This window comes from Octopus bimaculoides, chromosome 11 (genome assembly GCF_001194135.2).
Source record: "Octopus bimaculoides isolate UCB-OBI-ISO-001 chromosome 11, ASM119413v2, whole genome shotgun sequence".
In the NCBI taxonomy this organism is placed as follows: Eukaryota; Metazoa; Mollusca; class Cephalopoda; order Octopoda; family Octopodidae; genus Octopus; species Octopus bimaculoides.
The window spans coordinates 59,994,433-60,009,216 of NC_068991.1; the positions used below are offsets into that span (position 1 = coordinate 59,994,433).

General features: G+C 36.7%; 2 protein-coding genes across 5 annotated transcripts in view; one reads left to right on the forward strand and one right to left on the reverse strand.

Annotated features, from left to right (window-relative positions):
• Positions 1–14,784, reverse strand: part of LOC106879604 (serine-rich adhesin for platelets) — a 45,687-nt gene that overhangs the window by 17,576 nt on the left and 13,327 nt on the right. For 2 of the 4 annotated variants that reach the window (XM_052971876.1, XM_014929253.2), the window contains exons 1-7: positions 13,156–13,252; positions 7,267–7,885; positions 5,392–5,824; positions 4,753–4,824; positions 3,544–3,730; positions 1,605–2,100; positions 469–609 (exon numbers count right to left, since the gene is read on the reverse strand). In XM_052971876.1, the coding sequence (XP_052827836.1) occupies positions 469–609; positions 1,605–2,100; positions 3,544–3,730; positions 4,753–4,824; positions 5,392–5,824; positions 7,267–7,827 (1,890 nt within the window). In that variant the 5' untranslated portion in view covers positions 7,828–7,885; positions 13,156–13,252. Of the gene's footprint in view, positions 1–468; positions 610–1,604; positions 2,101–3,543; positions 3,731–4,752; positions 4,825–5,391; positions 5,825–7,266; positions 7,886–8,253; positions 8,364–13,155; positions 13,253–14,784 lie in introns of those variants that run through there. The other 2 variants (XM_052971875.1, XM_014929254.2) reach the window with 2 other exon arrangements.
• The window catches only part of LOC106879605 (NADH dehydrogenase [ubiquinone] 1 beta subcomplex subunit 11, mitochondrial), a 13,557-nt gene continuing 12,154 nt past the window's right edge, over positions 13,382–14,784 (forward strand). Inside the window, exon 1 of the mRNA XM_014929255.2 lies at positions 13,382–13,621. Coding sequence (XP_014784741.1) covers positions 13,409–13,621 — 213 coding nt within the window. The 5' untranslated portion in view covers positions 13,382–13,408. The remainder of the gene's footprint in view (positions 13,622–14,784) is intronic.

A 14,784-nucleotide genomic window follows, 5' to 3' on the forward strand; every position in this document is an offset into this window, starting at 1 on the left:
GCCCCTGGACTGGCTCTTGTGCGGGTGGCACATGAGATGCACCATTTTGAGCGTGGCCGTTTTCGTGCGGGTGACACGTAAAAGCACCCACTACACTCTCTGAGTGGTTGGCGTTAGGAAGGGCATCCAGCTGTAGAAACTCTGCCAAATTAGATTGGAGCCTGGTGTTGCCATCCGGTTTCACCAGTCCTCAGTCAAATCGTCCAACCCATGCTAGCATGGAAAGCGGAAGTTAAACGATGATGATGATGATGATACACAGATATATATATATGGTCATAGCTGATGAAGTATCTTATGAATAATGAATTCTTCCTCCAATACCCGCCAGTTTTGGAAGCTGTGCTAAAATAAGTTATGGGTATAGCCCTTTCCTGTCTGACTAAGTATTAAAAATATTGAGTTCATAAAATTAAATATGAAAGATAAGCAAAATTTTCCTGTTTATTTAGTTTTTATTTTACTTACCTCTGGAATGGGATTAGCAAGTTGGAATAATTTGTTGAGTAAATCGTACTTTTTAATGTCTTGAAGAAGAAAAGAAGGCACAGAAGTCTTGCTAGATTTTTGGTTTGGTGATGTCATTGAAAGAGAATTGCTCAGAGAATTCTGCAAAAATAACCAAAGATAACTGAAAATTAAACAAATCATGAATAAAATCCCCTTCCTGTCTCCCATTTGTAAGAGGATTATTTAATTAAGGAACATAATACAAATTTGAAACAATTAAAAAAAAAAACCTTTAAACCTTAGGGATCATTTATTTTAGAATGATAGATAAAAATGCTCCACAAGCCTATAATATAATCATCGTCATTTGATGTTAACTTTTCCATGTCTGCATGGGTTAGATAGAATTTGTTGAGGTACATTTTTTTTACAGCAAGATGCCCTTCCTGTCACCAACCCTTATCTGTTTCCAAGCAAGGCAATATTTCTCCATGGTCAAAATAAATTTTTCGTGGAAGATTGGAAACAAACAACATCGATTATATGAGGTAATGCTCATTTACAATCATTATATGATGTCTAGATAAGGCACACAAACACACATGCATATATATCACACATCATCATCATTTAATGTCTATTTTCAATGCTGGCATGGGTTGGATGGTTTGACAGGATCCGGAGAGCCATAGAACTGCATTGTACTCTATGTCAGGTGTGGTATGGTTTCTATAGTTGGATACCCAGGCATCTTTCAGTTTCTGACTACAAATCCACTACTTCAGACTGCTTGGAGCCACAGTAGAAGAAAGACACTTGTCCAAGGTGTCACACAATGAACCATGGTCAGATGTATTTTTGCAAAATATTGGAAACGAATGACATTGATTTTCAACAATCAAGCAATATCAAGACAAGTAGACACAAACATACCCACACACATATGATGGCTTCTTTCAGTTTCCATTCACCAAATCCACTCACAAGGCTTTGGTTGGCCTGGGGCTATTGAAGAGACACTCGCCTAAGGTGCCATGCAGTGGGACTGAACCCGAAACCAAATGGTTAGGATGCTAACTTCTTAACTATACAGCCACACTCGTACGTATCATCATTACGACATTCATCTGAGAATAAAACAAAGCATTACTCACAGCAAGTTTATCGGTATCGTTGACAAGCAGTGAGTGTCGTAGTTCAGTACAGAAAGCAATTAGTTTATGTAAAACCCTGAGTGTTACTATAACAAGTAGCTCCAACTGGTTGGCAACATTTGCACAGTCTTGTAGTAACATATTCACAGAACTAGATACTGAGTCCATAGAACTTTCCGATGAGCTCCCCGATTTCCCATTGTTTCCGCTTGTCAAAGAGTCACACAGGTCGGTGCTTGATGCAATCAGGTTTGTTGACAGTTGGTCACAATAGTGGCCAAGGTAATCTGCCAATAAAGGAATGAGCTGCAGCAAAAGATTCAGAGAGTTTTGTGAAGGATCACTACTTCGGCTAGTAGACATCTCCTGTTGATTGGTTGGAGAACAGTCAGTGATTAATAGCTGAGACAAGCCATGGATTGCAAGGTTGAGATTCGAGGAAGAGACCATATCCTTTTTGTTTCTAGAATCCATAATATTCCGAAGATCTGACATACTGAAAGGAGAAAAAGTGATGATTAATTACTGGGTAATACAATAATAACAACACGATCACCAATCCCCACCATAAATAACAACTGTTGCCAGTATTCAATATAAGTTTTCTGCTTGAGGATAATGCCGTACATGGATGAATTGTTTCTTATTGAAGCATCTTATGTATTCCGGCTTCTTTCTCTCCTTTGCCATCAGCCTTAAGAGGCAATATAGAAAGGATCACGGATGCTGCCCTCCCACCTCTTATTAAGCCATAAAAGAAAATTGAAACAAAAACAAAAGGTACTTTTAATTTGTTATTACATGTTTATGTTAGGTGCTGGCTTGAGTGAGTGGTTATGAACTTCACTTGGCAACCTTGTGGTTTTGGATTCAATCTCACTGAGTGGCACCTCAGGCAAATGTCTTCTATATTACAGTCCTGGACTGATTGAAGCCTTGTGAGTAGATTTGGTAGACAGAAACTGAAAGAAACCCAGTGTGCTTGTTTACATTTGTGCTGATCTGAAAATTTCTGAGCTATGAGCAATGACATCATTTTCCTTCCTCATCAACAAATTGTTCATTAGTTTTTTACTTTTCATGACATGTGGAAAATGTGGATGATTTGGAAAATTGCTAAGTGTTAGCAACAGAAAAGGCACACAGCTGTATAACAATGTTTTAATAATATGCTGGCATGGAAAACTCATCAATATCATCTTTGGTTTAACCTTTTTGTTACTATATAAATTTTGAGATGCTCTGTGTTTCATTCAATCAATTTTAAATATAACAAAGAATTTAGTAAAATAACTTATCATTAAGCAAGTACTAGGAACATAAATTGTAACTAAGGTTTGGTGGAGGATTTGAAAACAAGACATTTGTACTAGAGCCAGAAGTGGTTTCAACCAGGTTGGTATTGAAAGGGTTAATGTTCAATTTTCCATGCTTGCATGAGTAAGACGGAATTCGTTGAAGCAAATATTTTCTACAGCTAGATGCCACTATTGTCATCAACCCTCAACTGTCTCCAAGCAAGGTAATATTTTTCCACAGGCTGATATATTTGTCATGGAAAACTGTAGAATGCTCATTTACAATCATCACAAGATGTCAAAACAAGGGTACGTGCATTGACAGATACATATATTCAACAGGCTTCTTTCAGTTTCCATCTACCAAATCTAGTCAGCCCAAGGCTATAGTAGAAAACACCCAATGTGCCAGGCAATGGTACTGAACCTGGCTGAGAAGCAAACTTCTTAAAACACAACCACACCTGTGCCTAAAATCACAAACAAAAACAAATTTCTATTTTAAAAACAAAAATAAACTCCAAATAATGAGATAAACCCAGAGCCAACTGACCTGACCTTACTACCTCCAAATGAACTAAGTCCAGTACAAGCATCTATACAGATTTTCACAAGAAGAAAAAAAATCCTATATCACATACCTTTTAGATTTTTGTTTCAGAAGAAAACTTGTGGAATCTCGGGAGAACTTTAGACCTGCAAAATCCTGGGTTGAGTGAAGTTGTAGTAGTTGTATAATGCCACTATTAAAGCAAGATGACATTGTATATTTGTCACTTAAAGTGTCTTGTACCAATTTTGATGTTAACTGTGAACCAGTTAGTTTTCCTGTCAGGAAACAAAATGATGTACAAAAAGAAATTTAGGTCCATGCATTTGTGATCTATATTAATGGCACTTAATAAATCCCAGGAAAAATGTGAAATAAATATAGAAAAAAGAGAGTTGATTTTGGTAGGATTTCAAATAAGGACAGTGACCTACTAATTTAATCAGACACACTACTTTTTCAGACATTTTCATATCTCAGATAACTCATTTCTAACATCAGCACAAATCCAAAGATTTTTAGGGGGGGTTACATTTAATTAAATTGACCTTACGACTTGATGGATACTTTATTTTATTGACACTGGAAGGATAAAATGCAACACTGACTTTAGCAGGATTTGAACTCAGAATATGTATGGCAATAAATAAACACTGCAATGTATCTGACATCTTAACAACTCTGCCACATAGTTGATTAATGTAGAGAGCAATAATAAAAAAACAAACAAAAAACCCCCTGAACTAGAAATATATATACATATATGTAGATAGATGGGTAGACAGACAGACAGAGATGAACACAAACTAGTTCTAAAACATTTGATGTACACAGTATTAAAAAGTTAACTAGATATATGTGGTGAGACAAAGAGAAGGTTAGATAAGCAGACAAATTAGTCATCCTCCTTCTCCTTATCATCATCATCATTTAATGTCTGTTTTCCAATGCTGGCACAGGTTGAATGATTTGACAGGATCTGGTGTGCTGCAGGACTATGCTGAGATTCAGTATCAGCTTTCGCATGTTTTCATTGGCTGGATGCCCTTCCTAATGTCAACCCCTTTACAGTGTGCACTGAGTGCCTGTCTTTGTGCCACTGGCACTAGTGGGATCACTAGTAGGTTGCAAGACAGAAAGACAATAAAAAGGGCAACAAAATAGAAAAGGAAAAAAAAAAATCCATGTAGGGGGATGGGGGGTATTAGGGAGGGAGAGGTGGCTGGAACCACAGAGAGATAGAGAGATAAGTTAGTGTTAAGATATATAATACATTAACATGAATTAAAACATCACTTACCATGATGTAAATGTACATTTAAGATTTTCTTTCTTCTATTGCTGTATGTAGAACTGCACACACTCTCTGAAGCTGAATAAAAGACAGGAAAGAGATAAAATGTTATTGAAAGCAAAATATGTAAAAGGCTATAACACTCCAACTGGCATAGTTCAATATAAGTTAAGAGTCACTGAAATTTCAAGAGTTCTCTTCTTTGGTCATTCTAATATCTTTTTTTTTATTAATGATGATTTTTTTACACACTAATTTCAATTAATTAAAAACAATATCTAATTTACCACCTCATGTATGGTAGTCTGCACTGAGCTCTTTTTCTCTCTTTTGATATATGTGTGTCTGTGTACATGCATACACAAACACATATATGAGAAAGATCATCACTGGTTATTAAATAGTGCTTCTGACAGTAGTTTTTTAAGCCTTACAACAAAAGTTGTATATCATTTTAACATGGAATTGAATCTGAAATCACATGGTTTCGAAGCAAACTCCTTAACCATACAGGCATGCATGTGTACATAATATTAATAAACTGGTGCTACAAGGAGCACCACTATGCTCAACAGAGATGTTCAAAGACAAAGATATTTAGCACCCAAATAAATATCAAAATCTTCAGGAAATAATTTGACTTACTGCTCTTTTGAGGGCTGATGGAAATCTTGCCATTTCCTCTTGAACGAATATTATCAGCACTGAGGATGGAATCATCTGATGGAAATTTTTTCTGTGGAGAAGGTTTCTCCACTAAAACCCGACGTACTTTAGAACTACCAGCATAATAGCTACTGGTTGTTGCTGACTGTGGAGAAGCAGCACCACTGGCAGCAATGCTGCTTTTAACATTAAGCAACGAATCTTTCAAGTGCATAATTTCTTGTTCTTTAAACTGCAGCTGCACATTTAAACGTTCAATCTCAGATTTCAAATGTTTTTCGCTTTCAGTTTTCTCTCGAACTTCTTGCTGAGTTTTGTCTTGTTGTAATTTTGATAATTTTTCTGTTTCTTTCTGTAGATCTGTACGTAGAATTTTAATTTCACCTTCTTTCAGATATAAATTTTGTTTATACTGAAAAGTAGTGAAAAGAAAGTTTTGTTGAAAATTTCAATTTAAAATTTGCAGAATTTGAAACTCTATTAATCATTTAATTACAAAATTAAATTTCATAATTATTCCAGTAATGATGTTTAAACATCTGCCAAAAAACAGAATTTTTATTTTCTCTAAGTCACACTGCTTCAATAAACTTGACATATCTCAATGAAAAATAGTTTCAAACATGACATTTCTCCAACGAAAGATAGATTGATATAGAAAACTGCAATTAGGGATAATAATTTCTTGAGTAGTTATATCTGATTTCCACAGTAAAAGATACAGGTAAGGATATATGGTTAAGAAGATTGCTTCCCAATCACATGGTTCTATGTACAGTCTCACTGTGTGGAACCTTTAGCAAGTGTCTTCTGCTATAGTCCTGGGCTGAACAACTGAGCAAAGCCTTGTGAGTAAATTTGGTAGACTGAAACTGCATGATAGCTTGTTATATATGTATATATGTGTGTGTGTGTGTGTGTGTATGTATCGACAACTGGTATTGGTTCATTTATGACCTTGTAACTTAGCAGTTCAGCAAAATAAACCAATAGAGTAAGTACCAGACTTGGAAAATAAGTACTGGGGTCAATTTGATTGGCTAAAACCCTTCAAGGCAGTGCTCCTGTAAGGCTACAATCCAAAGACTTAAACAAGTAAAAGAGGTATGTAGCAGGAACTTGTTCTGCAGTGGATGGTTTTCTAATCAACTGTGACTCTTATTTTGTATCATCCTAGATGGAACTGCTTCACCATGAAAGGCTCTTAGGGAAACCCTTGCACATAGTATCATGAACAGGAACATAATCTTTATCTAAACCCAGGCTAGGTGTCAACCGTAGTGATAAATTCTTTGAAGAGCAGAGTTTGTGATTTGACAAGGTTTTCAAATCACAAATAATAATTTACAATGTGTTTTTGTTTGTAGTCACTCTGGCAGAGAGGACTGAAATGATAAATGAAGAAAGAATAGTTGGAGATGGTAAGTATAGGCGAGGAAAATGAAAGATCATAATTAAAGTGAGATTAGTGGGAGGTTTTTGTAATGGTTGCAATAACCAGTATTTTGATGAAAATGAAATACAAATTTACGTCATAAATTTTGCAAGAAATATATTATTACTTTGTTTTGAAAATTATATCTAAAAGGAAGAAAGAATGAGAACTTAAATTATAAAAAACACTATATGTTGATTTTAAATGATGGAAGTTTACTCACTCACATGCACACACACTTATTTTAAACAGGCTTCAAGTCTTCACAAGGTTTTAGTTGGCCCTGAGGGACTGAACCCAAAACCATATGGCTCAGAAGCAATATTCTTGAGAGAGAGAGAGAGAGAGAGAGAAAGAGGGGGCAAGGAGAGAGAGATGGAGACAGAGAGAAAAGTAACTGTACTATGTTAGAAACGAACCTTTTTACTTTCTCTTCTTAAGAGTTGAAGTTCTTCAATTAATTTTTGATCAAGTGTGGTTTTATCACCTTTTGAGCTATCACTTTTCGGCCTGTGAAGACTAGAGCTGCTTGCAGAACTGTGGCTTGAATTACTGGAGTCATAGCTGGTTGTAGATGAAACTGGGAATGTTGAAGAAGAGCTGGAAGTGGAAGAAGAACGTTGAACAAGCTTTGATACAGGTTGGTATGGGGCCACATCCTGTTTTGGAAATAAAAACTGTGTATGAGATCCTGGCAAAACTCCAGGCGTAACAACTTTTGTTGCAACATTAGGAGCTTGTCCTTGATCAGGTTTCACAGAACTCGGTCCAGCTTTCACTGTATAAGCACTGGAAGCAGCATTATCAAGCTCGTTTAGTTCCTGTTGTGTAAGGGTCAGCTCTCCATCCCAATCATCTTCAAAGTCATTTTTGCTTTCATCTGAATCTTTCCTTCTCTTACTAGTGCTAGATTTATCTAACTGAGCTCTTTGATAGCAAAATTTTCGTTTTTGATTGGGTAAGGCTGGAGGCTCAGCCATCTAACTTCAGAGGCTGAGTGCAATCAAAACATACTGGGTAGGTGGTAAAAGAGCAAACCTACAAGAAAAACCAAAACAAAACAATGAAATAACAAAAGAAAATACTTTAAATTTTAGGTATCTGCAATAAACAATTACTTTGATTGGAGAAAGTTATAGCTAGCTGAGTTATTAAGATGCTAACTAAATTAGCTTTTAATAAGAGAGAGCATTTTCATTAATGAAAGGTTAAAAGATGAGTGTCAGTTCACTGCTGTAAAAAACAAGGGTATTGTAAAACAGTTCATTTTGGGTAGCTGAGCACTGTGGATGGCCACTAAAATATATTCTTTTTTGTAGCATAAGCAGAATTTTTGACTGATTGTTGACCTGTGTTGTGACATATCAATCTGTGATAAGTGTAACATGGTTCAAAATTAAGCATACCGTGTTATCCTGGATCAGTGATGAATGAATCAGTAAGAAAGGATAGATGTATCATTGATGTAAGGGTTGGCAACAGGAAGGCATCTGGCCGCAGAAAATCTGTCGCAACAAATTCCATCTGACCCATGCAAGCATGGAAGAGTGGACATTAAATGATGATAATAGCATTCAGACAGAAGGTAGCTACATACACAAAAAAAAAGATTTAAAAAATCAGTTGATATATTGGTTAGTATATTCGAGGTTCCTACCCTTCGAAATGGATTGATAATCACATCTTGCTGGTATTTTCCATTTCAAAGTTTTACAAGCCACTATATGAAATGTGAGACTCTATTGAACTTGATACCTTTGCCAAATTGTAACTTTGACTGAGCTCCTAATCTCTCCACCTTCTACATTATTCGTAATAACATAAACTGTATCACCTTAAGCTGAACACCATTTCATATAAACTATACAAGCAGAGCCATTGAGGATGCCTTTGTATGATTGGTTGATCAACTAGAAATGATGTCAAATACCCTCAAATTATATTCTAGAGTTCCATCAAGGGCTAACCTGAAGTTAAACAACAAGACTCCACACAAGCTAGCATGAGATTCTATGTGATCACTTGGCCAGCAAAAAACAGCAGCCATATTTTACTCGAATTAACATACCCACTCCCATCTTAGAAAAATACGGAAAGACAGACTGGGTAATCTGGATCTAGAGCAGCCATGGGCAAACGGTAGGCTGTGAGAGTTTATGAATGGCACACCTAATGCAAAATTACCTTTGATTTTTGTAGTAGAATAGCCTGTTTGATGATGAGTCATGTCTTGTGCAACTTGCTTCTCAGAAAAGGTTGCTCAGTGCCTGTTCTAGTGATATAAAAAGACTGCCAGAACTAGAGACAAAGTTTAGGGTGTGGAAGCAAGGTCTAGAATCGAAGGTCCTTAGGGTTAACCTAAAAAAACCCAAAGTCTTAGTAAGTAGGAAGGCTGACAAATCACAAAGCTCTTCAAGTAGATGGCCCTGTTCACTCTGTAGAAAAGGCATGGGTAGAAACTCCATATGGTGTACCTGGTGTAAGCTATGGACACATAAGAGGTGCAGTGATATCAAAGGAAGGTTAACCGGGAAGATAGTTTTTGTGTGTGACAGATGCACAGGGGCAATAAACACTGAAGATGTACAGAAAACAGATTCCATCACATGCCAGGGGAAAAAACTAGAAGTAGTTGATAGCTTCCGTTACCTAGGCAACCAAGTCTGTAGTAGGGGTGGTTGCTTTGAGAGTGTAGTGGCTAGAATAAGAATAGCCTAGGCAAAGTTTAGGGAGCTCCTACCTCTGCTGGCAATTAAGGGTATCTCGCTCAGGATGAAAGGTAGACTGCATGATGCATGTATGTGAACTGCCATGCTACACGGTAGTGGAACATGGGCCATGACTGCTGAAGACATGCGTAGACTTGAAAGAAATGAAGCTAGTATGATCTGTTGGATGTGTAATGTCAGTGTGCATACACTACAGAGTGTGATGACCCTGAGAGAAAAGTTAGGCATAAGAAGCATCAAACGCGGTGGGCAAGAGAAATGACTGTGCTGGTATGGTCATGTGTTATGTAAGGATGAGGACAACTGTGTGAGGAAGCGCCACACCCTAACTGTGGAAAGAACCAGGAAGACATGGGATGAGATGATGAAGTGTGATCTTCGAACATTGGGCATCACAGAGGCAATGGCAGGAGACCTTTGGAGATATGCTGTGATTGAGAAGGCCCAGCAACAAAAGTGAGATCGCAACCATGGCTGATGCTAGTGTTGCATGTCCGGCCCATTTAAGAGTACTCTTGATGCATCAGGCAATATGATATGCTTGAGAAAACCTGTTGAGTCAAGTAAATTCAAAATCGTAGCTGTGGCCAGTACCTGCTGACTGTCTCTTGTTCTGGTGGCATGTAAAAAGTACCATCCGAACGTGGTCGATGCCAGGACCACCTGACTGGCTCCTGTGCCGGTGGCACATAAAAAGCACCATTCGAACATGCCACTGGCACAGGAGGCAGTACCCCCTGACTGGCTCCTGTGCCGGTGGCACGTAAACAGCACCCACAACACTCTTAGAGTGGTTGGCGTTAGAAAGGGCATCCAGCTGAAGAAACATTGCCAGATCAAATTGAAGCCTGGTGCAACCACTGGCTCTCCAGACCTCAGTCAAACCGTCCAACCCATGCCAGCATGGAAAACGGACGTTAAACGATGATGATGATGATAAGATCTGGAATGCTTCTGACCACAGGTCTTTATGATCAAAGCAGACCTCAGGTTAAACAATGCCTACTAAAAGATATATATATATATAATCTGCTACACATGTGAATAATTTGAATTCATAGTTGCTTCAATCAACTTAGATCTAACAATAACATATCTAATTATATGTTAGATATTAATACATACACCTATTTGTCACAACCACCACACCTTCTGCCAGAATTGAGTCATTTGCTCAAAGATCTCAAGTTCAAACCTGTGCAGGTATTCTGTGGGTGTTTTTGCACATTACACTTTTTTCTATAACTGCAGTGTGGAAGATACGTGACAACTATTCAAAAACACACTAAGACTGTTAACTTAAACATTTATTATTGGTTATATGGTGACAAGGAGACATTGCATCTAATTCGTGAGTAGCTAATACATGTCTTCTATGCCTAGCAGGTACATCTCTGGATCTTATTTCTATATTATCCCACTTTGTTGTGCCAGCAATTAAAAAGGAATACGAGTTTGACTATCTTTGAATATATAAGCTGAGATAGGTTGCCATTCAATCCTGTCACGCATTCATTTCACACAATGAAACGGAATTAAGCAAAAATCATTAAATTTTCAAGTCCTCATAGAATTCTACAGTACATTTCACATCATCATTTAACGTCTGTTTTCTATGCTGTCATGGGTTGGACTTTTTGACTGGAGATGGTAAGGCCAGGGGCTGCACCAGGTTCCATTGTCTGTTCTGGCATTGTTTCTATGGCAGGATGCCCTTCCTAATGTTAACCACTCCACAGAAAGTACTGGGTGCTTTTTATGTGACACCAGCACCATTATCAATTCTGCCGTAGTAGACAGGTCTTCTGGTGTACAGCAAGGCACCAGATATCTGTCTTTTATCATCTTCTTTGTAAAGCTCAGTGTTTCGAGACTGGCCTTCAATACTTCATCCCAAGTTCCATCTCTTTGCTATAGCCATCAAAGTATTTGGGCATACCTATACTAGTATACTCCCACCCCAGACTTTGTTTCCTCATAACTTTCAGAAAAATGAGCATTTTTTAAAAGAAATTTTCAACAGATATCCTTCAGATGGTATGGATTACAATTATATTGGACACACACACATTCTGACACATCATAGATTTGTCTACAAAACGAAATTTAGAAATTAAAATATTAATTGTTATGTGTCAGTATGCATTTGTGCGCACCAACCATTTTTGCTTCCCACATTAAATTCCGATATAATCGTAATCTATACAATCTGAAATATATTTACAAAACATTTTAAGAATATTTATTTTTCTGGAAGTTATGAGGAAACAAGGACGTGTGTGTGGGAGCACGTTTATGTAGGTAAACCGATATTTGAATGTGTGATTATGAAGTAGAGCGGAGCGAAGAAATGACTTCCTGGTTGTGTCATTGGTTCCCTACGCAAACATTATTAGCTTGGAATATTTTTCAGATCAAACTAGTGGAATTTGTCTAATGCACAACGTTGATTACTTTTTAAGGATACTAAATTAAGCTTGCTTTATCAACATTAATAAATGAGTTGAGATTAGAGATGTCAATATTCTTTCTACTATATGCACAAAACCTGAATTTTGAGGGAAAAGGCTATTCGATTACATTAATCACAGAGTTTGGCTGGTACTTATTTCATGATGAAAGGCAAAGTGAACTTCGGCAGAATTTGAATTCAGAACGTGAAGACGGACGACGAAATGCTGCTATGCATTTTGTCCGGTGTGCTGACGATTCTGCCAGCACACCGCTTTTGAGATGATTGATATCACCATAAATGTAGTTGATCATGTTGATTGATTTTGACATTAACATTATAACCCCAACAACGAGCGAACCTCTACACGGGGACTCGACCTGCTGGAAACAGCAGCTAAATTCCCCCATAAATCAAACCCTACTGTCTTTAATTAAAAATAAAAATAAACAAAAGAGAACACATTATATAATGTAGTCATATGTAATACTGTCTCATAAGGATGGACCGTCACGAATGGAACAGAATATCAGTTAATAACAAATAGTTTAGTCCTGTTACATAGAATGATCACCTTATTTCTGAGAAAGGTAGTTCAAGAAGAAATCGGTTGCATTGTGTGTGTTTATATATATATATATATATATATATATATATTAATTGTTATGTGTCAGTATGCATTTGTGCGCACCAACCATTTTTGCTTCCCACATTAAATTCCGATATAATCGTAATCTATACAATCTGAAATATATTTACAAAACATTTTAAGAATATTTATTTTTCTGGAAGTTATGAGGAAACAAGGACGTGTGTACACATACACATATACATGCATGCACATACATTCCCACACATACCTACATACAATTTCTACAACAGAATCATTATAGTAATATATTTAGTCATAAGCTAGATTTCCAATATAAGTAACAACAATATAAGACACGATTTTATCTGTAAACATAAATCATTGAATTAGGAAATACATGAACAATAAAGTAAATTAAAACAATAACATGGAAATAAAAATTGTCTTCCGGTTAAAAAGATTTCGGAATAAGATAAATACTCATCCCAATAACAAGTTTATCGAATATTAAACATATTTTTTATCTGATACGAACCATTATTGATTAAAAGCGGCAACTTTGGACATTTTCCACGACAGAAGACAAACTAAAAACCAACATGTTGTAACGCATTGAATCATGGTTAGAAACTTTTTTTTTTTTAATATATAAAAAATGATAAGCTTAGTTTTTTAAATCAAATATAATTATGAAAAATTAGTTAAATAATTATTTTATTAAACATCTATATATATATATATTTTTAAAGGTCTCGTTGTGAGCGTGAAGTTCGTTGAGCAAGAGAAGCATGGCGGCATTGTTACGTTATTCGACGAGGTTAATTCGACCTCTAAGTAAAATACGTTCAGGTCATCGCCTTCCCTTGTCAGCAGCATTTATATCGACGTCCCCTAAAAATAAAGATGTTATTACATCTTTGGATCCCATGATAAGAGAAAAAACTCCTGAACTAAAGGGACTTGAGAAACATTTCGAAAATCTTGATGAAAGTGACGACAAGGTAAGAAATAAATTTTGTCCTTGCCAATGTTTACAGTGATGCATAAGCGTATCTATGGCTGTTGTTTATTCCCACGTCAGCCTTGATCCTACAGACCTCCTATCAAAGACATTCCTAACCACGACCGTCTATCTTTTCGTATGTCGTGGACTAAATTATTTAATATGTCCTTCTGTTAGTCAGTACGGTAGGACGTATTCTAGAAGCATTTCACTGCTATTTCTGATACTTTAATTCATCGCATGCCTGTTCTCTCTGCGGCGAGAGGGTTGAATATATTTTACTAAGGTGTTTGATTGTTTTGTTGTTGAATATTAACCGAATAAGTTTTAATTAAATGTTGATATTCTAGTGAAAAACGCAACGTTTTTCAAACAGTCTAATTTTCGTCCTAAATACCCTTGAGTATAGCGCGTGGCTTCGTCGTTAGAGTTTTAACTTGAGATTGAAAGATCTTAGTTTCGCTTCCTAGACCGGGTGGTGTGTTGTGTTTTTGAGCAAAACACATTTCACGTTGCTGAGCGATTACTTTGTCATTTAGTTTGTGACACATCGTACACCTGCACAAGCAATATCGATATGATGGAGGGAGTGAGCTTAATGTACGTGACATTTTGATTACTATAAACAAATCATCTGTGCAGGTTCTTCGACAAGAAATTACGGAACCCTAATTTGTCATCTATGACAGGAGAGTTCGTCACCGTTGGGTTTCGAAACCTCTCATATTAATTTCAGGGATGTACTTACCAGGCAAGCGAGTAGATCTGAGAGCGTGAGTTGAATCTGAAACAATTGTATCGTTACAGACATATACGAGTCATTCAAAATCACACAATTTGATTTGCACATTTATTATTTGGTGTCAAAATTTTCATTGCATCAACTTTGACCTGGTTACTCACGCGATTCCACTGCGTTCATACCCCTGTGGACATTGGAATTAGACACAGGGAAAATGGCTGTAACTTTTTAATTTTTTAATTTTGGCGATTTTCGTTTTCGATAATGTGTTCTATATGTCACGGTCATGCGATTTCCCCTAAAAAAAATGTTTGACCCCCTTCCCTACACCCCCCACCCACACTTGATATGCTAGAAATAACAGCTAAACGCGGACAATCCAAATCTTGCATTGGTCCAGATGGACTATATGTAATCTG